The 27,028-nt window shown below is 42.5% G+C and overlaps 1 protein-coding gene across 1 annotated transcript in view; it reads left to right on the forward strand.

The window, feature by feature from the left end:
* The window catches only part of sfswap (splicing factor SWAP), a 114,327-nt gene that overhangs the window by 74,707 nt on the left and 12,592 nt on the right, over positions 1-27,028 (forward strand). Inside the window, exons 14-17 of the mRNA XM_063012196.1 lie at positions 10,289-10,599; positions 14,724-14,855; positions 20,207-20,377; positions 22,809-22,881. Of these exons, the coding sequence (XP_062868266.1) occupies positions 10,289-10,599; positions 14,724-14,855; positions 20,207-20,377; positions 22,809-22,881 (687 nt within the window). The remainder of the gene's footprint in view (positions 1-10,288; positions 10,600-14,723; positions 14,856-20,206; positions 20,378-22,808; positions 22,882-27,028) is intronic.

Consider the following 27,028-nt stretch of genomic DNA (forward strand, 5'->3'; position numbering starts at 1 on the left):
TGTGTGTGTGTGTGTGTGTGTGTGTGTGTGTGTGTGTGTGTGTGTGCAGCCAGGCAGGGAAGGCTCTCTCAGGCTCTTACTCACCCTGACACAAATATTGTCAGGCCCGAGATAAACAAACAGTGCATAATCATTACAGTTACATTTTTCACCTTGAGTGTACGGAACTAATTAAGGAAAGTGTCTGCCCGCAGCAGCCGTCGTGCCAGCTGGCTGCCTCGCGCTCTCAAGCTTGATGAGCAAAGGCATAAATTGTTCGCGGCGGACGGACGGCCCTCCAGCGACCCTCGCGCCCCGGGCATCGGCGTAGCGAGGCAATCAATCTCGAGACCTTTATCGATGCGCCTTTCGCTTTTATCCAGTTTTTCATTACCGACTTGCCATTATTAACTCAAATACAAGGTGGCCTTTTGTTCCGGAAGTCCTTCTCTTCCTGTGCTGGGAGAGTGTTTATTACAAACCTTTCCACTGACTGTCAGCACTTGTACCAGAGGTGGTGCTAGATTGAGTCATTTTGACCCACATGCCAGATTAAAATTGAATCAAATACACCACATGACCATCAATAAAAGAACATTTCAGTACATTTTCGATCCAGACTTTTTTTCCCCCTCTTTTTCTCCCCCTTTAGCGCATCCAACTCTTCAATTTGCATCGTGCTTCCTCTCTGTCTATGCCGAACCCTGCCCTGACCCATATCCCCTCTGAAACATGGGCAGCAGCCGGATGCATTTTTGCCACCCACACATCGATGAGTTTGGCGCCACCTAGCGTCGCATGCGGAGAGACACACACTAAGGGCACTCTTCCTCATCTCTGTGCAGGCGCCTCTAATCAGCCGGCAGAGGTCGTATTCGCATTCTGACAGAGAGAGACCCACGTCCGGTTCTTTGTCCCGCCCCCCAACTGAGCAACCGGCCAATCGTTGCTCATACAGCCACTCGGCCTCGAACCAGAAAGGCAGAGCTGGGTTCGATACGGGGTACTCAGAATCCAGCTCTGGTTGCAGCGTGTCTTTTTACCGAGCGGCCTGGATCCTGACTTTAAAGTATTGGCTTCAGCCACATTAGCATTAGTAATGTCTGACGCTGATGTTACGTGACGAATCACTGTTCACTCCAGCGAGGTTAATAATTTTTCTCCCATTTTCTCCCTAATCTAGTCATATCCAATTACCCTGATTGCACCACGCTTCCCTTTTATCGATACAATCCTCCTCTGCTGACTGAGGAGCCTCCTCCGACACGTGTGCAGTACCGACTGCATCTTTTCACCCGCACGAGGCGAGTTCATATGTGGATCACACCCTGATCAACGCATTATCCCTCGACTCTGCTCAGGCGCCATGAATCAGCCGGCAGAGGTCGTAATTGCACCGGTTATGAGAAATCCAGGTCCGGCTCATCGCACCCTGAGCAACAGCCAATCGTTGTTCATGTAGCTGACCAGTTTCGAACCGATGTATGTGAAATCTTAGCTCTGGTGTGCTAGCATATTTTAGCGCTACGCCACCTGAGCGCCTTATGAATCTATTTACATTTATTTCCAACTGCTGATGCTCAGTTTGAATTTCAGTTTGAGAGTCGAAGCAGTACAGAGTGAGCTTTCTGAATTAAACACACCCTCACCCACCCTCAGTACACATGTGCCAGTTTCATAATAACATGCTAATAAAAATAGAAATGCAGTGTGTATATTAAAGCTTTCCTGATAATATTAAGTATTAGGTTAGCTCTTGTAATGAACTCTTTACCCTGTACTGCCTTTACTTATACAAACAATACAGTTTGAACCGACCGTATAGGTTCATAACGTCATATTATTTATTTATTTTTTTGTTCTTTCGGTTGCTCCTGTATTCAGGGGTCACCACAGTGGATCTGGTTCGCATTCCAGACTTACCAGTCAAGGGAGCCTAGCCTCCCAATGGCTAGACGCCTAACCGGCCGATGCCACAGGTAGATTCGAACCTTGGATCCCATTATCTCAACGGTACTTTATACTTCTACAATTACTGACTGTAGTTCATCTGTTTCTCTGCATGCTTTGTTAGCCCCCTTTCACCCTGTTCTTCAATGGTCAGGACCCCCACAGGACCACCACAGTGCAGGTATTATTTAGGTGGTGGATGATTCTCAGCACTGCAGTGACACTGACATGGTGGTGGTGTGTTAGTGTGTGTTGTGCTGGTATGAGTGGATCAGACACAGCAGCGCTGCTGGAGTTTTTAAACACCTCACTGTCACTGCTGGACTGAGAACAGTCCACCAACCAAAAATATCCAGCCAACAGCGCTCCGTGGGCAGCGTCCTGTGACCACTGATGAAGGTCTAGAAGATGACCGACTCAAACAGCAGCAATAGACGAGCGATCGTCTCTGACTTTACATCTACAAGGTGGACCAACTAGGTAGGAGTGTCTGATAGAGTGGACAGTGAGTGGACACGGTGTTTAAAAACTTCAGCAGCGCTGCTGTGTCTGATCCACTCATACCAGCACAACACACACTAACACACCACCACCATGTCAGTGTCACTGCAGTGCTGAGAACGATCCACCACCTAAATAATACCTGCTCTGTGGGGGTCCTGACCATTGAAGGACAGCATGAAAGCAGGTTAAAAAGGTATGTAGAGAAACAGATGGACTACAGTCAGTAATTGTAGAACTACAGAGTGCTTCTATATGGTAAGTGAGTGTAGAAACAAGGAGGTGATTTTAATGTTTTAATATCTATATGGCAGTGGGAGCATGTTGGCCAGTGGTAGCTCAGCAATTAAAGTACTGAACTATTAATCATAAGATAGCCGGTACAAGCCCCACTGCTCCTAAGTTGGCACTGTTGGGCCCCCGAGCAAGGCCCTTGACTCTCATTTGCTTGAGTCATAATTGGATAAAAGCATCTGCTAAGTGCTGCGAATGTAAATGTATTGTACATATAAACACCACTCAGTGTTTGTGATTTGCAAGCATGAAAACTAAGACGCTCAGAACACAGGCGCTTAGATGTGACCGACTCTCTTTGTACCGTCCTTTTTACCTCGTGTGTAGTTTTTTCCTCCCTCTCTCTTTCTACTCTGTTCGAATGTTCAAATAATGCCGGATTGTTTTAAGCCCAGGTCGCTCCTGTATCCTTCAATAGTGCTTTTTTTGAACCAGCACTTCTTTTTCAAGTGTGCACACAACCCCCCGAACAGTGTTCCTCTCCTCCTCTGATGTGTGCTTTGTTCCTAAATTGATTGGGCTGTTAGTCTTTGAGCTGACGTTGCTTTCTCCTGGGAGAGCTCTCCATCAGAGACCGCTTAAATAGGACAGGGGGCTGAGAGACATCCCCTACCCTTGTATAATCACGATATTTCCTTGGAAAAAATATTCACTCCAAGCCTTTTTGTACTTTTTAGGTGGTCACAGCATGGGGTTTGGACCAAGGACGTTTAAATTATACTTTTTTTTTTATTATTAAAGACCAAATCATTGACCAAGGTCAGTAGTTACTAAGTACACTACAGTACAAATTTGGACAAGGGTTTCGGACACACTAATTACTGATGCAGAGGAACTTGAGCAGTCTGCCATAACCTTATCATCACTGGACACCTTTGGGATGAATTGGAACGTTACCAACGTTCCAATTCATCCCAAAGGTGTCCAGTGATGATAAGGTTCATCAATGTCTGTTGGACCAGAAGTCTGAACGGGCACAAATTTTGTGAGAAGCCATCCCAGAAACGTGGAGACTGTTATAGCTGCAAGGGTGTCTACCAAAAGCCGTCTTGGTGCAACTACTTCGAATTTAGACGTCCAGCTCCGTATCTGTTTGTTTTGCTGTCACTAGATCCTGGACTTCAAATTAGCTTTTTACCATACTGATAGACCTCACAAAGGCATTTGTTATTTATCCTCGTCATACAGTGTTTTTAAATTGGTTTGAACTGTACCCGTCTGTAGGGCGAGGGACAGAGGTCGATGGATTCCTCATTGCCCATTGCAATTATACCTTTTGCCGGCCAGTCGAGGCGCCTGGACAAATGATCATTGATGGCAGTGCGTGGCTCTCGGTACGTGACCCCCCGGCTCTTGAAGGGGAAAAGAAGTGGTCGGTGGTAGCGCACATGGTCGAGGTGGGGGCAGCAGCCAGAATTGGAAACTGCAGGCCGCAGGCCTCACCCCATACCCTCTGTGAAACCTGGCTTGAATCTGTTGACCTTCAGTTCCCCACCAACAGGGTGCGCCGGTACGCTCTCACATCTCGAACCTATTTGTGTTTCTTCCCTCTGACTCGATTCTACAGTTACCAGAGGGTCAGCCCAATGGCTGCCGGTCCATATGTCTGCACAAAGCTCGTCAAATCCCTCCTCATCTGCCGCCCTAATCAACCGGCTGCGTAGGAGTGGGAGCTCAGAGTCAGAACGAGACAGACGGAGAGTGAGACGAACGCAAAGAGCGTCCTAATGTGTGGCATTAATGCTGGAATGAAGTAAATCTTCACTGCCTTTTTCTACCACCATCACTAATGCACTGAGCCGATGCGTGGTGTCTTCAGCCACCATCAGATTATAGAGAGTGCACAGGACGCTCCTCGAAAGCTCATCAACTCCAACCGGGTGACAGGAAGTGCACGACACGGTGGCTTAAAGATGCTGTTGAATCCGAAGTTCACATTCACTCGTGAGGAACATGTAGGTTATTTGATTTAAACCATTTCTGCACCTGTTCTCCATTGGAAGGAACTTGCTGGTGTTGAAAACCTTTCTCAATGTGTAACTTTGAACCTTGACCCAGTTTGCTGCTGACCTTTTCGAAACACTTGAAGTGAGACAAAGTGTTTAAATGATGCAATCAGAAAAGACACACAGTTATAGCAGGGAGAAACTGGTTCTTACTGGTTTACAGCACCTATAACTGGTGAATTGCGCTTTAATTAATGAAACAAAGTTTAATAAACCCAAACCTTTTATTGTCACTTTTTTTTTTTTTTTTTTTTTTTTTTTTGCTAGGTACTTGTCTTCTAACATCTTGGGCATTTGGGTTCTGCAGCGGTAAAGTACACTAGCCCACTACCTCTGAGATCTGGGATTCTAGAGTTTGAATCTCAGCTTTGGACCCCCCAACTTACCAATAACTTTACTGTAAACTGTCAAAAATGTATATACAGTGAGATTATTGGTCCAACTCAGGTTGTCAGCAGTAATCAAAAACTGGTTTGCCATTTGTTAGAAGACGCTAGAACTTAAATGACGCCGTCCTCAGTCAAGTAAACTTTGGATCACCTTGGACTTGAATGTCCAAGGTTAAGTTTTTGGTCATGCCAAAAGTTGGTGCCAATTTTAGTCAGAATAATGATTTAAGGCGCTTTGGTGGCGCAGCTGGATATTCCTCTAGCATACCAGTGCTGAGATTCTGTACACCCCGGTTAGAATCTCGGCTCTGCTACCGGTCGGCTGGGTGCCATCTAGCGGCCACATTTGGCAGTACCTGCAGCATCGGACAAAATTGGTGTGTGGGGTCTTCAAACTCTGTGTTAAGTGAAATAGTTGGGGTTGAGGACTGCGCATGGGTTGGAGGGGTTGGAGGGGCTGTGGAACAGGCAGATATACCCTCCCCGAATGCAATCAGGATTCCCAGCAGCGAAAGATTAATTGGTTTCTCTAAATCAGGAAAAAGAAAGAAAATGCGTAAAGAAATAGAATAAAAATGATTCATCGGGACGCAGCAGTAAAAATACACTAGCACACCAGTGCTGACATCTCAAACTTGTGAGTTCGAATCTCAGATCAGCTACCACCAGATCAGGCACCTATACAAACAATGATTCTTACAAATGTCCATTAGGTGGGAATTGCCGGAAGGGATTCCTCATCACTGCTGCAATTGCGACCTCTGCTGGCTGATAGATGGTGTCCACACAATGAGACTAGAGATAATGGAGATCAGTGTGTGGAGTTTTCTAGTTGCTACAGGATATCTGTCGTGAAAGAGCTCTCTTTTTGTCATATCTGACCAACGACACTGGTTTCTCTTGGACATGTGAAGTGTGTTATGTAAAAATGAGTTTCGGGACTACATCTGGCCCCCAAGATCTCAGGGAACTTTGGAAGAGTTGATGGCATTATGGACTTCATGAAGTACTTGGAGATTTGAAATAATGAAACTGCTCGCATTTATAAACTGAAACTGTATTATTATTGTTAATGTCAGCAGGGCAATGATCCAAAACAAGGCCAGAAGAAGACGATGGCAAGAAGTGCTGTCATGTTGGCAAAGGGAGATTGAACTGGATACATAATTCAGTGATTCAGACATTGCCATTTCCCCTTGGTCTACTGACCCTGGCATTGCTTTTTTTTACAGATTGTGTCTGTTTTCTTCTGACTCACCCAAATACTTGTATTTAAATGTAAAGCATATTACACTATATGACCAAAAGTATGTGTACACCGGACGTCCCCAGCTATCAACTTATCTGGGAGGGTTTTTCCACTCAATTTAGGAAAATCTCAGTGGAAGTGTCTCAGTGTTTTGATGTTGGACTTGAAGGTATGACTTGCAATTGCAGTTCTAATTTATCCCAGAGCTGTTCAATGGATTTAATGTAAGGGACCGTACAGGCAGCTAGAGTTCCTCCATTCTAAACTTGTCAAACTATATCTTTACAGACCTCATCTTGTTCACAGTGGTACATTATGCACGTCTGTTTGGCCACATGTACATTGAATGTTACTTCTCATGGTCCCGACTGTCAACTATACAGCCTGTTTAGCAGCTACAGGGACCTCAGTAGTGCTGACAGAGGTCAAAGAACCAGCAGCTGAGGTGGCGTTTCTCAGGTGGAAAAAAATGCTGCATTTTTAAGAAGCTTTCTTGCAGCTTTTTAAGGAATGGCTGCCCGAAGAACGCCTCTGTTTACTGCCCTGTACTCATGCATTTAAATGGCTCTCATAAAGTGGAACTGCATCTTCGAACATGATTTAACATGGCCAGGACAGGAGAAGTAGGTGGACGCGTTGGGAAACTCATAAGCCTCATTTATTTAGATTTTTTTCTTTCTTTCTTTTCCTTTTTATTGGAACGGCTTTTGGCTTGCGTTCTGGCTGCTGGCAAGGAATTAAGTGGTATTAGTTTTAAATTATAAAAATTGTGCATAAAATAGAGCCCTAATAGGTAACTTCTCAGTTGGAATTTCTCCAATAAACAGAGTAGATACTTCCAGGCACGGTTTACCTGCTTTTGCCAATTCCCTCCTTCACTTAATGCTTTTGTCTGCATGGTGCTCGTGCTGTTTGGCACTGTTTGCTTTGCTAGTCCAAGCTTAGTATTTTAAACATACAGCACTGCCTCTAGCTGACGGAATGAAAGCTATAAAAGTGATGGTAAATGTTTATTTCGTAGATGCATCCTCATTCACCCCGCGCAGCAAATCAGCCCGGATGCCCTTGATTTTATAGATGAGTTGATTTACGGGAACGGAACGTGGCGCAAATTGGGCAAAGTTTAATGGGATAAACCGTCGACATCCCATTTACAACACAACCCAGGAGGATTAAACATGCACAGAGCTGCTTGTTGCTGGTATAGTCAGGCACTAAAGTACAGATATAAGCAACAGGTCTGTTGTTAAGCTGTTGTAAGCAAATAAAAAACAACAGTTAGCACAGAATGGAGGTTCCAAAGTCCAGCACCCAATGGGATATGACTAGAGCAGTATAAAGGGAGGGCCACAGCTCTGTTTCTTGTTCTTTAGCTAATCCACTGCTGCTTATTTGTCTTAATAGGAAGACTGAGGTATTAGTTTCGAATTTAACATCAGTATCAAACCTCACAAATGCTTTTAGTGGAGTGGGTGGGGTTGCATGATAATGCCCATGATTTTGGAATATGATGTCCAACAAGCTCAGTTGTACATGCTCTTTTTATTAATGGACTTGTGGTCAGAAGGTTGCCTGTTCAATTCCCCCAAGTTGCCACTGTTGGGCCTCTGATCAGTTGATTGCATGACTAAGTTGCTTTGGATAAAAAGTGTCTGGGAAATTGTAACCAACACAGTGCATCCTGACCCAACATAGCTGACCTTGTGCTCTTGACCTAAATGACTTTGTAGACTCCAAGGTCAGTCCTGTAAAAATGCACTAGTTTAACAGAACTCTTCAGAGTGCAGACTTGAAAGAATAGCCACCCCTATCCACACTAACCCCCGGGGTTTTTACCTCCCAAATGCCGACCTATTTTTAACCTGAAGCTCGTGAAATCAGACCAGGTCCCGCCTCTCATTATCTGCCCTCGAACCGGTTTCATTAGATTTTTTAAATGCTAGTTATCAACCAGAATTTGAGAGATTACTTTCCTCCCTCTTAGCATCTTTATCTCTCTTCCCTTCCTGTGCTTTTATTGATGCGTGTTCCAGCAAGCGGTTCAGTGTAATTAAAGAACACATTTTAAAACTACATGCCAGTCTGATTAAAGAGGAAATGGGTCACTAATTTATTCATTATTATCTTAAGCTAATTGTAAAGCAGAATATGATGATGTTGTTGCTAATTGTGAATTTTCTACCTGGTGCTTTATTTCTTTTTAAACCCTATTTTGGAATGGAATATTTAAAAAAAACAAAGACCTTTATCTTCTTTATGCAAATATTTACATCCAGGACTTACCTGTAGGGTTACAGCTGTGAACACACGACTGAACAGTTTAAAAAGACTAGCGAAGCTCCACAAACTGGCCAATAATGGTAAACCAACCCTATATAATACGGTTGTACTTTTGAATACGTCCGATCTTAAAACAGTCCAGTTGTTGTCTCTTTAGCCTCTTGTCCATTGCACGGTACACATCCGAATCCATAACCATCCGTATTACACCTGATGTGCTATTGTCTATTTCTAATTGCATGAGGGTGCCTGTAAAAACTCACAGGCTGTTGACGACATTGTCGAGTGGACAAAGAGAGCAAATACACCGATCAGGCATAACATTAAAACCACCTCCTTGTTTCTACACTCACTGTCCATTTTATCAGCTCCACTTACCATATAGGAGCACTTTGTAGTTCTACAATTACTGACTGTAGTCCATCTGTTTCTCTACATACTTTTTTAACCTAGTTTCACTCTGTTCTTCAATGGTCAAGACCCCCACAGGACCACTACAGAGTAGGTATTATTTAGGTGGTGGATCATTCTCAGCACTGCAGTGACACTGACATGGTGGTGGTGTGTTAGTGTGTGTTGTGCTGGTATGAGTGGATCAGACACAGCAGCGCTGCTGGAGTTTATAAATACCCTGTCCACTCTATTAGACACTCCTACCTAGTTGGTCCACCTTGTAGATGTAAAGTCAGAGACGATCGCTCATCTATTGCTGCTGTTTGAGTCGGTCATCTTCTAGACCTTCATCAGTAGTCACAGGACGCTGCCCACGGGGCGCTGTTGGCTGGATGTTTTTGGTTGGTGGACTATTCTTAGTCCAGCAGTGACACTGACATGTTTAAAAACTCCAGCAGCGCTGCTGTGTCTTATCCACTCATACCAGCACAACACACACTAACACACCACCACCATGTCAGTGTCACGGCAGTGCTGAGAATGATCCACCACCTAAATAATACCTGCTCTGTGGTGATCCTGTGGGGGTCCTGACCATTGAAGAACAGCATGAAAATATATATAACCTGTGAAGCATGGCACAGTGTAAATTATGTTTTGGGGCTGCTTTGCTCTATTAGAGACGAGAGTTGCTGCAATAACAGTGCAACTATATTTTGACTCTCAATCTGTTCTTCCTTAAAATAGAACCTATTTGTTTTTTAAATGCGTCAAGATAAAATGAAAGCTGGTCTGACGGGAGAGACGCGTTTAAGGTTTCTCGTTAATGGGAATTCATTTCTTCGAATCGGGCGCGTGGACGTAATTGCAGACGTGAACAGCCAATTATATTGTGACAGGCCCGCGTTTTGTTGAGCAACAACCGAAATCGCTTAATTGTAGGCCTGAGGGAGAGCGTGGAGAGACGAAGATGAGTAATCATGACCTGCAGAACAGGACGGGCGCAGATCTTCTCCAGCGTTTCTCTCTCGGACCAGATGAGCGGGTGTACGGCCCTCCGGCTGCTGCTGCTCCTCCAATCAGACTGTGCATTGATTGAAACAGTCTTTTTATCATCAAGCCAGCTGCTGCGCTATTGATTTGTGACATTCAAAAATCTAAATTCTAAATTCTAAATTTGTCTTACTCGCGCCTCAACACCATCAGAGCTCCTCTGATCATGTTTTTTTGTTGTTGTTGTTTTCCAGTCTGATGATTCTGCGGTACCAGAAGAGACCTACAACCTGTTGGAGCCCGTATTTGAATACCCACCTCCAAAAGTACCTCCGAAAAGCCAAGACCCTCCCGCCAGCATCCTGCCCTTCTCCTCATCCTCCGCCTCCTCCGGCCGGGACAGACACAAAGACCGGGACCGAAACAGAGACAAGAAGAAGAAGAAGCACAAAAGGAGGTCAAGGTCCAGGACTCGGTCCAGGTCCCCGACAAGATCAAAGTCCAGTTCCAAATCTAAAAACAAGCACGCCTTACCCAGCGCATACCGCTCCTACAGGAGGTCCAGGTACGACCAAGATTTCACTATTACACCAACCAAGCATAACATTATGAGCACTGACAGGTGAAGTGAATAACACTGATTATCTCTTCATCACGGCACCTGTTAGTGGCGGGGGGATATATTAGGCAGCAAGTGAACATTTTATCCTCAAATTTGATGTGTTAGAACCCAAATTGTGATGGCTAGACGACTGGGTCAGAGCATCTCCAAAACTGCAGCTCTTGTGGGGTGTGTCCCGGCCTGCAGTGGTCAGTAACTATTAAAAGTGGTCCAAGGAAGGAACAGTGGTAAACCAGCGACAGGGTCATGGGCTGCCAAGGATCACTGATGCACTTGGGGAGCGAAGGCTGGCTCGTGTGGTCCGATCCAACAGACGAGCCACTGTAGCTTAAACTGCTGAAGAATTAATGCTGGTTCTGATAGAAAGGTGTCAGAATACACAGAGCAGCGCTGTTTGTTGTGTATGGGGAAGCAAAAGGGGGACCAACACTTTTAGTATTATTAATTTAAAATTTTTAATAACCTTGTTAGTTTCAGACCCTCGCAGGCACGTCATAATGAAATGTACCTGTTTATAAAAGCGTTCTCAGTCCGTCTGTCTGTCTATGGCCTTTAGAAAAATAATTAACGAACCTAATAGTTTTAGTTTGATCCAACTTTTCATTCTTTCCTCTTTTTTTTTTTTTTTTTTTTTTTGGAAAATAGTCCGCACTAAAATACCAAAGTGAGCGGTGCAGCAGAGCTTCACTCCTCATGACTGGAAATCGGAGCCAATTTGTTCTTATCAGCCCTGAAGTTGCAGTAATTACACTCTTCTCATTGTGGCATTTTGACATGCAGTAATATATTTTCTGCAGATTGAATCATTTCTGCCCCGGGGCTCCAAATCACTTACGGTGCAAATTACAGAATAAAATTGAGGTCTCATCTCTTTTTCACCTTTCTTTCTTTCTTTCTTTCTTCTTTTCTTTTTTATATCTTACATTTCCTTATTCTTCTTATTTAAGCTTTCCTTCTGTCTTCATATCTTTATATTATTCAGTTTGGCCGCTCGGCTGTGTGATGCTTGCTGACCAAGCACCTACACAGATAAGATCAGAGATGGATTTGCCCTGTCCAGCACATTCCTGCCTCGCACCCAGCGTTTCCTGGACCTTTCTTATTTAATGATTTTTTTTCAGTCTCTTCTTTTTATTCTTTATTAACATTTGGTCTTTTGTAAAAAAAGTCTTCTGATAATGATTAAATATATTTGCAGTTGCACTTGGAAATATTCCACTCCCCTATCTTGAAAGGTATCATAGTGATACGTATAGAACTGAACAAAAATATACTTTTTTATGTATAATTTCTTACATTTCCTTATTTCTCTTATTTAAGCTTTCCTTCTGTCTTCATATCTTTATATTATTCAGTTTGGGCGCTCGGCTGTGCGTTGTGCTTGCTGACCAAGCGTCTACACAGGCAAGATCAGCTGTGTCTGAGGTGGCCAAAGCCCTGCGATACCTTTCTGATTTAAATAATTTAAAGGGTTTCTTTTTTTATTCCTTATTAACATTTGGCCTTTTGTGAATAGTCTTCTGATTCTATTTAAATATATTTACAGCTGCAATTGGAAATATTTAAATCCTCTCTCCATTTCAAAAGGTATTATAGAGATACGTGTAGAACTGAATATAAGCATACAGCAAGAAGTCCCAGTATGTGTCAATTACATTTTTACATTTTCTGCATTTAGCGGACGCTTTTATCCAAAACGGCTTACAGTACTGTGAGAGTATGTTGTCTGAGCAATTGAGATTTAAGGGTCTTGCTCAGGGGCCCAACAGTGGCAACCTGGCACCGACTTTTTGATTACTAGTCCAGTACCTTAACCAAAATTATACTCAAGTTTCATGGCGCTCAGGTGGCACAGCGGGATAGTCTTCCAGCACACCACCGCCGAGGTTCTAAGCTCCTGGGTTCGAATCTCAGCTCTGCTACGGTCATCTGGGCACCCTCTAGCAGACGAAATTGGCTTCCAGTCTGCTGGGTGGGAAAGACCAGACTAAGGGGTGGGGTTATCAACGCTTTGTAAGGACCTTGGTTGCCCAGGGCGCCTGTACAGAGAGTGCAGTGAATGGGGCCTGGTGTCCGTATGGAAAAAGCCGACCTCGCGCGCAAATCCACTGAGGTATGGGTGAATGAGAAGGGGATTGGTGGACTGCCAACACGTCGGAGGGAGGGTGTGTCAGGCGATTATACACCCTTCTTGGAAGCTACGCTACATTGGGAGAAAAAGGGAGAAAAAATGTACCCACCACCTTTACGCTTCTTTTCATACATTCATGTGTGTGATGATGTGTGCAGCTAATGACCAATTTCTTTTGGCCCAGCTGTTAAAAAGGTTAAGAAGCACTAGTCTGTCACTTAAATACAGGCTTATTTGTGTTCACTTATTACCTTCATTAAATGTTATAATTAATTATATTGAATATGCTGGATTTTATACAGTTTCTGCTCAAGGCTGTTCAGAATGAAGAAAAAAAAGTCATTATTAAAATGTTTAATATTTGAGCCTGAGGAATGTGAAGTCTGCAGCAAAATACAGTCTCTACCTGTACTAGTCTTTACAAGTGTGGATGATTGTGCTCCTTTAAATCAGGCACTAAAGGACATAAATGGATCGTTCAGTTTAGCAGATTAACTTTACAGCCCTCGTTCCTTTAAATCCTGCTGGGAAATGTTTTATTACATGAACTTGATTATTACTTTTCTGATTATGTAGTAAAAAAGGTAAAATGATGCTCTAGGCTGCGCTCAAGTTGGGGGCAGTTTATGAAACCGTTATATTCATACATATAAGGAGCAGATCTTTATGCTTGTTCAGTAACCTGTTTCTATTATGTTAGATTCACTTTAGTTGACATACAGCGTAAAAAAAAGTGGTACCAATAATGAGACAAAAATAATACATGGTATTATAAGTATCACGCAACTCTATATGTGTGAAAAACAGACCTATAGTGGAGAAAAAAAAAATGTCTGTGTTCCAGCCTGAATGCACAGACTACATTATTACTCACTACTATGAGCATGTCCAAAAATGATGTCAGAAATACTGCATCTTTATTTCGTTATATGTATATACTGTACACTGATCAGCCATAACATTAAAACCACCTCCTTGTTTCTACACTCACTGTCCATTTTATCAGCTCCACTTACCATATAGAAGCACTTTGTAGTTCTACAATTACTGACTGTTGTCCATCTGTTTCTTTGCATGCTTTGTTACCCCCCTTTCACGCTGTTCTTCAATGGTCAGGACCCCCACAGGACCACTACAGAGCAGGTATTATTTAGGTGGTGGATCATTCTCAGCACTGCAGTGACACTGACATGGTGGTGGTGTGTTAGTGTGTGTTGTGCTGGTATGAGTGGATCAGACACAGCAGCGCTGCTGGAGTTTTTAAATACCGTGTCCACTCACTGTCCACTCTATTAGACACTCCTACCTAGTTGGTCCACCTTGTAGATGTAAAGTCAGAGACGATCGCTCATCTATTGCTGCTGTTTGAGTCGGTCATCTTCGAGACCTTCATCGGTGGTCACAGGACGCTGCCCACGGGGCGCTGTGGGCTGGATATTTTTGGTTGGTGGACTATTGTCAGTCCAGTAGTGACAGTGAGCACTGCTGTGTCTGGTACACTCATACCAGCACAACACACACTAACACACCACCACCATGTCAGTGTCAGTGCAGTGCTGAGAATGATCCATCACCTAAATAATACCTGTTCTGTGGGGGTCCTGACCATTGAAGAACAGCATGAAAGGGGGCAAACAAAGCATGCAGAGAAACAGATGGACAACAGTCAGTAATTGTAGAACTACAAAGTGCTTCTATATGGTAAGTGGAGCTGATAAAATGGACAGTGAGTGTAGAAACAAGGAGGTGGTTTTAATGTTATTGCTGATCTATGTATGTATGTATGTATGTATGAAGCAAACAGCTTTATACTTTCCTCGATGTAGTACTAATAAAAAATTTAGCATGGCAGTACCCCTGCTGAAAATGTATTTGCCCTGCGACGAGTTTCCCTCTAATTCAGTGTGTGTTCTGCCTCTTTCGTTCTCTCCGTCAGGTCCCAATCTCATTCTCCCAGCAAGAGGCGTCGCGAAGAGAGAGAAAAAGATAAAGAGCGCTACGGTGCCAGCGCCTATCGCCTTGGCAACAGCCAAGGCCCCGGTAGGAAACGCTCAAGGTCCAGATCCAGGTACGCACACACACACACACACATTCCAAACATGTGTTCTGTTCTCAAGGGTATGGACTTTTCACACTGCTCAGAATGTGTGTTCACGTGGCGAGATCCGTGCTTTGGCGTTCGACTGTTGCTTTATGCCCAGAGAAAACCTTTGGGTACCACTTATAGTTATCTAAGAGCAACATGTGCACCACACTCGCATATATGACACACTGATGTCATATTTCTGCTGACGTAAACCCTTCTATAATGACGCTCATGCTTAGTTTATTACATTTGATCATTTTTCTCATTGTTTTCTCTAAAACAGATTATTCAAAATACATTAGTGTCCATAGATTTTGAATAATTCATTTGTATATCGGACCAAGTGGCACATCTTCTAAAATCACCTGGAGTACCACACGTGGGTGACTTGCATACCAGCAGTGATGCTTTTCAAAGTAATTTCCAACCAAATACTGTCAAGTAATTGAATATTCTACAAACCTCAATTTCAAAATAATCGGGACAGTATGTCAAATGTAAATATGAAACAGTGCAGTGTAAATCCACATTGATCTGTTCTCAAAGGCAATTACATATGTAGCAAGCACAATCATGACTGAATACAGTTCAGTAATTGAGGGTTAAGAGCCTTGCTCAGTGGCCCAACAGTGGCAACTTGGCGGTGGGGATAGAACTGGCAACCTTATGATTACTACTCCAGTGCCTAAACCACTGAGCTACTGTCAGCCTTCGATTATGTTAGACCGGCCATTCTATCTGCCACTGATAATACACAATATGGATCAAAGTTTTGGGACATACGTTCTATTTTAATACCATTTGTTTTGGAAATGGGATGTTGGGATGTCCAACAAGCTCATGGTCAGGTGTCCAAATACTTTTGGCCATAAAGCGTATGTGGCCTGAGTCATTAGTCATTAGTCGGGTGACACGGGGGCTCTGTGGTTAGCACCGTCACCTCACAGCAAGAAGGTCCTGGGTCCTTTCTGTGTGGAGTTTGCATGTTCTCCCCATGTTCTGCTTGTGTGGGTTTCCTTCGGGTGCTCCGGTTTCCTCCCACAGTCCAAAGACGTGCAAGCGAGGTGAATTAGAGATGCTAAATTGTCCATGACTTTGTTTGACGTTAAAAACTTGAACTGATGAATCTTGTGTAACCAGTAACTACCTGTCCTGTCATGAATGTAACCAAAGTGTGTAAAACATGATGTTAAAATCCTAATAAATAAATAAATAAATAACTGTTTGCTGTGGGTGTGGATAAAACTCCTGAGCTCAATAATCAGAAGGGGTGCCTACATACTTTTTGGAAAAGATGTACATTTGCCTTTTAGTGCATCATTTCTGGTACTTTTTCCAGAACGATTTACCTTAAACCCAGTGAATGTGAACTACACAACTGCTAATATCAGCAGCCGGGCATTATAAGTGCACTTGACCTGTGTGCCCAGATTTTTAATTCATTCTATTCCTTTAAAAAAAAAAGGTGGCATCGATTAACCGCCTTGCCATCAGCAACCTGTTTCACTTCAGACCTGGAAAGAGCTTTTGAAGAACGGCATTGTGCTAAGGGCTCAGTGACTCCCTGCGTGCCGTCCACATTTCCATCGGCTTGAACCGTCCTCCTGTTCTCGGGGCTGAACTGTTCCAGAAGCCTCTTCATAAGTTCATTCCTTGCAGCCGGTTTTGATAGAGTGAACTCTGAGGAGGGACAGCTGGCTCCCCTTTAAACTTTAGTCTATAAAAACCGGCTCTGCGTCAGTCGCTGCGTCCTCCGTTTCCCTTCTGTACTGGAGACCGCGTGTGAATGGTGAGAGAGGAAGCGCGGACAGGAATAGCAGCGGCGCTCAGCTGTGGCGATCGCGCCCTCCCTGCCCACAGCATGCCAGCTTTTAACATTTGGTACAAAAACTGCAGGCTCATATATTCTGCCGTGCTTATGTGTCAAGCATCAGCTAAATGAGAGTAAATGTACAGTGCTGTGGCTGAGACCGTATACACACTAATGTGGGTACTTTTAAAAAGTTTTACTCTTGTTTTACACTTTTGGTCACATGGAAAATGTGCCTGGGAACATCGGAATGGCATTAAAAAAAATTAGGAAAGTGGATCGCAGTGTCGGGGTGGGGGGTGTGTGGATAATATTGTCTATTGTCTAAGCAATTAAGGGTTAAGGGCCTTGCTCAGGGGCCCAAAAGTGCCAACCTTGCAGTGGTGGGGCATGAACAAGCAACCTTTGGATTACTAGTCCAGTACCTTAACCACTAGACTACAACTGTCCTGTTGTCACTCCTTGTTTGTTTAAATAATACATTTAATATTAGGGCAGCTGTAGCCTAGTGGTTAAGATACTGGTCCAATAATCAGAAGGTTGGCGGTTCCAGCCCCACCACTGCCAGGTTGCCACTGTTGAGCCCTTGAGCAAGGCCCTTAACCCTCAATTGCTTAGACAGTATAGTATAGGAAGCATCGGACGCTCCGTCGTTATTCAGTCAGATTATCGCTCAGAATTAAGGCACCTCAGAAGAAGCATTTGAAGGTATCTAAGAATTTAGACATGCCCTCTTCCCGGGAGTGTAGGATGACATAAAAAGCATCTATGTAGAGAGAGAGAGAGAGAGAGATCACTAGATTTTCAGAGTTGATACCCATTATCAGACAGAGTGATGGGTGGTTTTGATTCTGACTGACACCTTCACCACGGTTTTACCTTCGTCCCCCGCTGCTTTCCAGATGAATCCTTACTTGATTATACCTTACAGTCTTCTGTATAAGAAAGGTTCACTGCGTTCAAATGAGTCATATCAGTTAGCGTCGGCCTCGGGTGCGAGTTACTAGGCCACCCTGTGTTTCTTTACCTTGGGCTAAATGTACTGTAGCCTTGCGTGCAGCCGGGATGATTGTATACTGCTTTATTGCCTGTAACGCACTTCTACTGGCTCAGCTGTTTCTTTCTTCAGAGCTTCATGTACTCTAAGAAAAACAGAGAAGGGTTTTTTTTTTTACAGTTCCCTGTTTTGGGAGTCCTGGCTGACATCCATCAGGCTTCTGGAGTATGACGTTAAGAAATAAATAGAGCTATGCAGATTGGGTTCTGCTGTTAAGCATATTAGTAAAAGCTCGCTCCCAAGATACAGACGAGCTCCGAGTGCTCATATTTCAGAGAAAATACGGCCATTATGCACTGACAGTTAGATGAATAACTAAATTAAAGCCCTAGCACAGGTATTCGTCAGAGGAAATATAGAAACGTTGATTCGTGCTTGTTACCAGGGATAGAGAGTCTAGGAACTTCAATGATGAGGTCTTCTGATGAAGGTACAGTTATGTTGGGGGTATAGTGTCACATTTTATATTGTCGTCTTTTGCCAGTTAAAGCTTCAGCATAGAGGTTAAATTTTGACTTAAATGGACCCGTCCTGATCGCTCTTGATAGTCGATTAAGATGATTAGGCTGCACTAGTGTCATCAGGTGGACAGAGCCTAATACCCTGTTTCCCCGAAAATAAGACAGTGTCTTATTAATTTTTGCTCCCAAAGATGCACTAGGTCTTATTTTCAGGGGATGTCTTATTTTCCATGAAGAAGAATTCACAATTTATTGTTGAACAAAAAAAATGAACATTTATTATATACTGTGTGTATATACAGTATATATGTATGTATGTGTATATATATATATATATATATATATATATATATATATTAGGGCTGTCAAACGATTAAAATTTTTAATCGCGATTAATCTCAGAATTTCATATAGTTAATCGCGATTAATCGCATTAAATAAAATCTGTGTAAATGTTATAGAAAACAAGGTTTTTTAAGTGAAATGTTACCATTAAAATGGTGAACACATTTTATGCTAAATGTACTTATGTTAAAAACTGCTGGGACAAGAGAAAACTGTAAGGGAGTTTTATTCACTCACATATTAGGCAGTAATACTATCCAGCACAGACCCTTGACTTCGTATAAATGTCAGATTGTAGGTTAGAATTTCTCCATCAGCAAACATTGTAGATCAGTGGTGCTTCAGGTGGGATAAGGCGTAGTTATTGTAACAGACTTTTCTGTGCTTGTATCGTGACAATGGTTTGATGGACGTTTCTACACGAAGTGAGTGTGTTTTGACCCTTTGGGGCTTCCATAGTTCATGGACTAGCGTGCTTGACTCCGGTATTCAGTGCCGTAACAGAATAAGTTAATAAAGTGTTTTGCTCCCGACAACTTGTGAATATACCGTGTATTTATTTCTTTATTATGCAAGTGCATCCCTACGACGCTCAGTTATATTATTTTAACAAACCGCAAATGAACAACGGTGGCAAGTCCGACATTAAAACGTTTGTTCTACCAGTCAAGTCTCAACATGAACTAGAATTTGCGTTAACGGCATTATTTTTTTTAATCGCGTTAAATTGAGATTGCGTTAATGCGTTATTATCCCGTTAACTTCGACAGCCCTAATATATATATATATATATATATATATACTGAGCCACTTGTACAGCAGGGACGGTATTGCAGCTTCCGGCCACCAGGGGGAGCTCATCACAGCACACTCATACAGCACAGCAGGGACAGCGTACGGTCCAAACAAAAACTTTGCTAGGTCTTACTTTCGGGGGAGGCCTTATATTTAGCAATTCAGCAAAACCTCTACTAGGTCTTATTTTCAGGGGAAACACGGTAAGTGTAGTGTAGTGAGTAGTAATCAGCATGTCGCTGGTTCAAGCCCCATCATCACCAAGTTGCCACAGTTGGGCCCCTGATCAAGGATCTTACAGATAAATAAACTAGCTGGACACTAATACTGTATATGACGTTAAAGTCATATATTAGTGTCCAGCTAGTGGTCAATTGTAACCAAGTCTCACTTATTATATTATTGACTTTTGCAGTCTTGACAGTCGATAAAGATGGTTAGGCTGCAGCAGTGTCATCAAATGGACAGAGCCAAATAAGTGTAGTGTAGTGACTAGTGATCAGCATGTCGCTGGTTCAAGCCCCAACCATCACCCAGTTGTCACGGTTGAGACCCTTATCAAGGATCTTACAAATAGATCCTTATGATTTAGACATAAAGGCAATACAATTGGTCTCACCAGGGCACATTGAAAATGTTCATAGCTTATTGGTTCAATTACTGGACTACTTATCCAAAGGTTGCTGGTTTAAGACCCATGAACTCTAAGCAGCCACTGTTGGGCCTCAGTTTCTTGCATTGTTTCCAGTCTCTTCAATTAAGGTGGCTTCAAATGAAAGCCTGTGCTAAGTGCCGTTAATGTAAATGTAAAATTCATCATTAATTTCATAATGAAGTTTAATAAGTCGTTACTTTTATGTCTTAGATCACCTCATGAAAGAAGGAAAAAGAAGAGCTCAAAATCTCACCATCGATCGAAGGCTCGCTCTCATTCACCCGCGTCGTCACCCGACAGGGGCAGGGCTGCCAAAGTCTCCGCCCTCACCACAAGCTCCTCCCCCACATCCAGCCACAGCTCCAGCCTGAGCAGCTCCAGGTAAAGATTTACAATGGAAAACTTGTTCTCCGCTTATATTCGTATATTCCGTAACCTTAAAATCAGTGTTTAAAAGCATGAGTGAACAGGAATAAAGACCCTTGTTTTAAAATTGGTATCTTGAAGGTTAGTGTGGGGACAGGGGTGCTCCAGGGTTATGTCAACCTGAACGTTTCTTCACAGTCTTGCTGCTTTTAGGTGTATGAGGGCGTAAATGTAAATTGATTGCTGTTCTTTTAGAAACCACTTTCTTTTTTCTTTTAGTTTGCTTTATTCACAACGGTGTCTCAGACCTTGATCTTAGCCAATCTTACGTTTTAACTGCCTTTCTCTCAAAGTTTCCTGCTGTTTTGGCATGATTTGACATGAAGCCTAATGACCTGTAGAATAAAACACGAACGCTTTGAAATTCACGTAGTGGTTTCTGATCTAGAACGTGTTTTGACAGCATTATTCATGACAGAAGAATAAAAGAAAATAAAAACGTCATGCATTGTGATTTTCACCTCGACACTGTTGATTGTTTTATTTAAATCACAGAAAGCGTCCTTACATAACAGGAATCTGTCTGAACTTGAAAAGTGTAACATCTCCAGGTTTTTATTTTGTATTATTGCTGCTACTGAACACAAAGTCCCTGAACACACACAAACTACCTGAATGCCAATGACCTAAAAATAAACTTCAAATAAAATATGTAGACAAACTACTTCCAAAAGTAATTTATCTAAACACTAATAATCACATAATAAAGTACTGTACATCAAATAAACTAGCTGAAAATTAATACCTCAAACTACCTCAAAAATAAGGCTTTTAAGGTTGTTAAACAACCTTAAACAAATAAACGAGCTGATCACTAATAAACAACCTTAAAGTAAACAACCTCACTGTATAGAATAAACTATCTGATTACTGATATATGGCATAAAAGTAAACAACCTCAAGCATAAACTAGTCGCTCACTATTAAACAAACCAAAAAGTAATCAACCTCAAACAAATAAACTAGCTGATCACTAATATATGATGTAAAAGTAAACAACCTCAAACAAACAACCCTAAAGTAAACAACCTCAAACAAATAAACTAGCTGACCACTAATATATGATGTAAAAGTAAACAACCGGAAACGAATAAACTAGCTGATCACTAAAAAACAACCTTAAAGTAAACAACCTCAAACTAATAAACTACTTTTAGGTTCTTTATTAATGTTTAGCTAAACAACTTCAAACAAATAAACTATATGATCACTAATATGTCGTAAAAGTAAACAACCTCAAACTAATAAACTAGCTAAACATTAATAATGTAAAAGTAAACAACCTCAAACAAAGAAACTAGCCACTCACTAATAAACAACCCTACAGTAAACAACCTCAAACAAATAAACTACTTTTAGGTTCTTTATTAATGTTTAGCTAAACAACTTCAAACAAATAAACTATATGATCACTAATATGTCGTAAAAGTAAACAACCTCAAACTAATAAACTAGCTAAACATTAATAATGTAAAAGTAAACAACCTCAAACAAAGAAACTAGCCACTCACTAATAAACAACCTTAAAGTAAACAACCTCAAACAAATAAACTATCTGATCACTAATATATGATGTAAAAGTAAACAATCTCAAACAAATAAACTATCTGATCACTAATAAACAACCTTAAAGTAAACAACCTCAAACAAATAACCTAGATAAACATTAATAAACAAACTTAAACAACCTCAAACAAATAAACTAGCTAAACATTAATAAACAAACTTAAATAACCTCAAACAAATAAACTAGCTAAACAATAATAAAGAACCCACAAGTAAACAACCTCAAACAAACAACCTTAAAGTAAACAACCTCAAACAAATAAACTAGCTGACCAGTAATAAACAAACCAATAGTACTCAACCTCAAACAAATAATCTAGCTAAACATTATTAAAGAACACAAAAGTAAACAATTTCAAACTAACAACCTAATAAACAAACAAACATAAAATAAACAGAAAAGCTTTGATATTCACGTAGCGGTTTCTGATCTAGATCGTGTTTTGACAACATTATTAATGACAGAAGAATAAATAAAAGAAAATAACAACGTAGTGCATTGTGATTGTTCTCGACACTGTTGATTGTTTTATTTAAATCACAGAAAGCGTCCTTACATAACAGGAATCTGTCTGAACTTGAAAAGGTTTTTATTTGATTTGATTGCCGCCGTTGTTGTCGTATCGGCTGTTCTGAGGACGGATGGATGGTTTACTGGCAAGTTTTTATCACTGGCTTTTCTGACCTGACTGTTTTATTTGTTGGTTCGTCTTTAAATACAGAGCAGCTTTTGTGAAGTGTATCAGGTTCTTACACTATATAACTCGGCTCTTCTCTTTTGTTCTCTCTCTCTCTCTCTCTCTCTCTCTCTCTCACACAGGGATCCTTCACAGGAAAAAGACAGGACCGTGTCGTCCACCATTATTTCTTCAGTTCAAACCAAAATAACTCAGGTACGCTGGCAGAGTTTGAAATGTCACCGTATGTTCGTGAGAGGCTGAGGAAATGTTCGGTGCGGTGTGTGCTCCACGTAAAACGAGTTATAAATTTTACGATGGTAAAAAAATACACACTCGGGTGCGAAATTAAAGCAGAAGCTAAAACGAGTCCAGATGTTTTCAGACAGGTGTAATACATGATACAGTCAAGAAGTCAACATCCTACCATGCTCTGGGATGTGAACTGATACTGCGCTGGTTTAGGTGGCCTTGATTATGATTTTGGTAGTGCAATGCCATAGTGACTGCTTTACTGAGAAGTGGAAAAGAGAAGTGGGGGGGGTACATGAATTGCAAATCTGGAATACACCAAGAGAATGGTACAGGTTTGAATGCTTTACCCCCTACAGAAATCTAGTTGTAGCCTAGCAGGTAAGGTACTTGACTTTTGATTGAAAGGTTGCTGTGTCAGCTCTGAGATATGAACTGATACTGCGCTGGTTTAGCTGGCATTCATTTTCGATTGTGGTGGTACAAATGCCATACTTACTGCTTTACTAAGAAATGGAAAGCAGAGGTGGTGGGGGGGGGGGGGGGGGGGGGTTACATGAATTGCAAATCTGGCATACACCAAGAGAATGGTACAGGTTTGAATGCTCGACCCCTACAGTGGTGGACATCTAGTTGTAGCCTAGCTGTACAGGACTATTAATCGAAAGGCCGCTGGTTCAAGCCCCTTGGGCACTTACGCAAGGCCTTTAACATTGTTTTATTAATGTGTCATTATTTGCAATAGTGCCCAGGTGGAGCAGCAGGGTAATCCACTAGCACACCAGCGCCGAGATTCTGAGCTCCCAGGTTTGAATCCCGGCTCTGCCACCGGTCGGCTGGGCGCCATCTAGCAGGCACAATTGGCTAATGCCTGCTGCAGACAAAACAGGCCTCCAGTCTGCTGGGTGGGAAAGACCGGACTAAGGGGTGGGGTTATCAATGCTGTCTAAGGACCTTGGTTGCCCAGAGCAGAGCGCCAGAGGCGTGGTGTGGCTCTATGTACGTCTCACGACGGGATTGGTGGACTGTGCACACATCGGAAGGAGTGTGTGTCAGACGAATATACCCCACCGTCAGGGTCCCCAGCAGCAATTTGGCTGTGCTAAATTGGGAGAAAAAGGGGGTAAAATGCATTAAAAAAATATGAGGATAACAGCCACGTGTGTACTGTGTTTACTGTCAATCAGGTTCAGTCAGTCAATGTCAGTTAAGTAAAGCTGGCAGAACGTTAGCATTTGATATTGAACGATGTGCACCGACTGAGACTATTAATCCTGTAGTGTGTGTGAGTGTGTGAGTGTGAGTGTGTGTGTGAGTGTGTGTGAGTGTGTGTGAGTGTGAGTGTGAGTGTGAGTGTGAGTGTGTGTGTGTGTGTGTGTGTGACGCGAATGTCATTTCGGCAAGCTCATGCAGTGCAGCTGTCACTCCGAACAGCTTTGCACTGATCTCTGCCCTCACCCGTGTCATGAACGAAATGCCATGAGTGGGTTATTGCGGCGGTGGGGAGAGGGGGTGGGGGGTTAGAGGAGTTGAGATGTTGTTATCCGTTCCTTTTCCCCAATTCGATGTCCCACAGGAAGGAAGGAAAGATTTCGATTGTATTACACAGTCAGTTTGTATACACCTGTAAGGACTACGTGTATGGACTTGGAATGTTTCTGTGCCTGAACGACTGGAACGGCAGCATTTGTGGCCTAACGGGGCGCTTGGGTGGCACAGAGGAAAACTACACTAGCCCACTGTGGCTAGGATCCAGGGTTTGAATCCCCAGCAGTGCTATACACACAGACCTGTTTGGCATCGTCTTTGGAGGGGTAGACAAGACCCTGCGATAGATTGGCGCCCTTCCACAGTGTGTTCTTGCATCACCGGACCCACCGTGACCCTGATTAGGGTAACGTGGTGTTAAAAACATGAAAATTATTTAGGGACGTGGGGTTAAATACACACACTGCAACTTAGTTTATTAATTTATTGGTGTCTGAAAATGTCATCCTACTTCATCACATGACCTCCTAAATTCCTCATAAGTGATAACGATTGACTGTAACTGGTGACTTCTCTGTGCTCTGATAATCAGGGCTAGTTTAGCCGCACCCATTAAACAGGAACTTGAACAGTGACTTCTTTTAACTAATGAAAAAAAAAAATGGGAAAAAGACAAAAAAAGAGAAAAGAGAAGGGAGGGATGAAGAGAAATGAAGGAAGTATGAAAGGAGAGAAAGAGAGAAATATGGAAGTAAAGAAGGAGAGTAGGATGGACAGAAAGAAGACAGGAATGAAGGAAAAAGAGAAAGAAGAATGGAAAGAGAGGAAGGAAGGAAGGAAGGAAGGAAGGACAAAGAGAAGGAAGGAATGAAGGAGGAAAGAGAGAGAGAGAGAAGGAAGGAAGGACAGAGAGAAGGAAGGAAAGAAGGACAGAGGGAAGGAAGAAAGAAAAAAAGAGAGAAGTAGGAATGGAATGAAGGGAGGAAAGAGAATGAAAGACAAGAAAGATGGAAGGAAAGAGAGAAGGAAGGTGCAGCATGAATTAGAAGCTGCTGAAACATAGATGACAGGCTTTACATCAGTGTGGATTTTTAGGCAAGCAAAGCCCGTAGCCCTTTTTCCCTTCGTCTACCCTCAATAAAAAATAAGCTACATTTTTTTTTGTGTAAGAGTGAGGAGTGGTTGAGGATAAGCAAACACACTACATGTACTGGTATGATGCAGTGTCCTCCATCGCATTACTGTCTGCTTTAATTCACTGGGCAACATCACATCTCTAAACCTGTCGTTATTCTGACTGAGACTGGATTCCCATCTGGACCCAGTTTCACAGCCACTGGAGCTATTTGCTCTTTTTTTGGCTTTACTCCAGTCTAGCGGTGACACCTCTAAATCCTACTGGTAAAGTAGCGCTTCTAATGAAAAGCCACAGCTGGTAGAGCAATGAGAAGAACCTGCTGTTAATCCCAGAAATAACAGCACTAGCAGGCAGACTGATGGATGTGTGTATGAGGGGGGAGTAACGGAGGAACTGGCGCCCTCTTCCTAAAAGGGTGCTGCTGCACTGGTAAAGACTTTTTTTTCTTTTTTTTTTGCTCACAGTCCTTGGCAGTGAAATTGATTGGATATATATGATGATTTATAAAGGCTTACTTCACATGGGTGGAGTGGAGTGCATGCAAGGTGACTAATGGTTTGATTAGATGGAGGTGCTAAGCGAGGGTGCAGGATGACCCAGCACCTTCTAAATTCGTCATTAACGCGGTGTACAGTGCGGGTTAGAGGGGTGAGAGATGGAGTCAGAACCAGAGGTAGTGTAATAGGATTGGGGAAAAAACAAGATGCATGATGCAAACAAACTGCTTAATCTACACTCACTGTCCATTTTATCAGCTCCACTTACCACATAGAAGCATCAGAAAGTCCTCTTTCATGCTGTTCTTTAATGGTCAGGACGCCCACAGGACCACCACAGAGCAGGTATTATTTAGGTGGTGGATGATTCTCAGCACTGCAGTGACACTGACATGATGGTGGTGTGTTAGTGTGTGTTGTGCTGGTATGAGTGGATCAGACACAGCAGCGCTGATGGAGTTTTTAAACACCTCACTGTCACTGCTGGACTGAGAATAGTCCACTAACCAAAAATATCCAGCCAACAGCACCCTGTGGGCAGCGTCCTGTGACCACTGATGAAGGCCTAGAACATGACCAACACAAACAGCAGCAATAGATGAGCGATCAGCTCTGACTTTACAGCTACAAGGTGGACCAACTAGGTAGGAGTGTCTAATAGAGTGGACAGTGAGTGGACACGGTATTTGAAAACTTCAGCAGTGCTGCTGTGTCTGATCCACTCATACCAGCACAACACACACTAACACACCACCACCATGTCAGTGTCACTACAGTGCTGAGAATGACCCACCACCTAAATAATACGTGCTCTGTGGTGCTCCTGTGGGGGTCCTGACCATTGAAGAACAGGGTGAAAGCAGGTTAAAAAGATATGTAGATAAATAGATGGACTACAGTCAGTAATTGTAGAACTACAAAGTGCTTCTATATGGTAAGTGGAGCTGATAAAATGGACAGTGAGTGTAGAAACAAGGACGTGGTTTTA

The sequence above is a fragment of the Trichomycterus rosablanca genome, chromosome 16 (assembly GCF_030014385.1).
Source record: "Trichomycterus rosablanca isolate fTriRos1 chromosome 16, fTriRos1.hap1, whole genome shotgun sequence".
In the NCBI taxonomy this organism is placed as follows: Eukaryota; Metazoa; Chordata; class Actinopteri; order Siluriformes; family Trichomycteridae; genus Trichomycterus; species Trichomycterus rosablanca.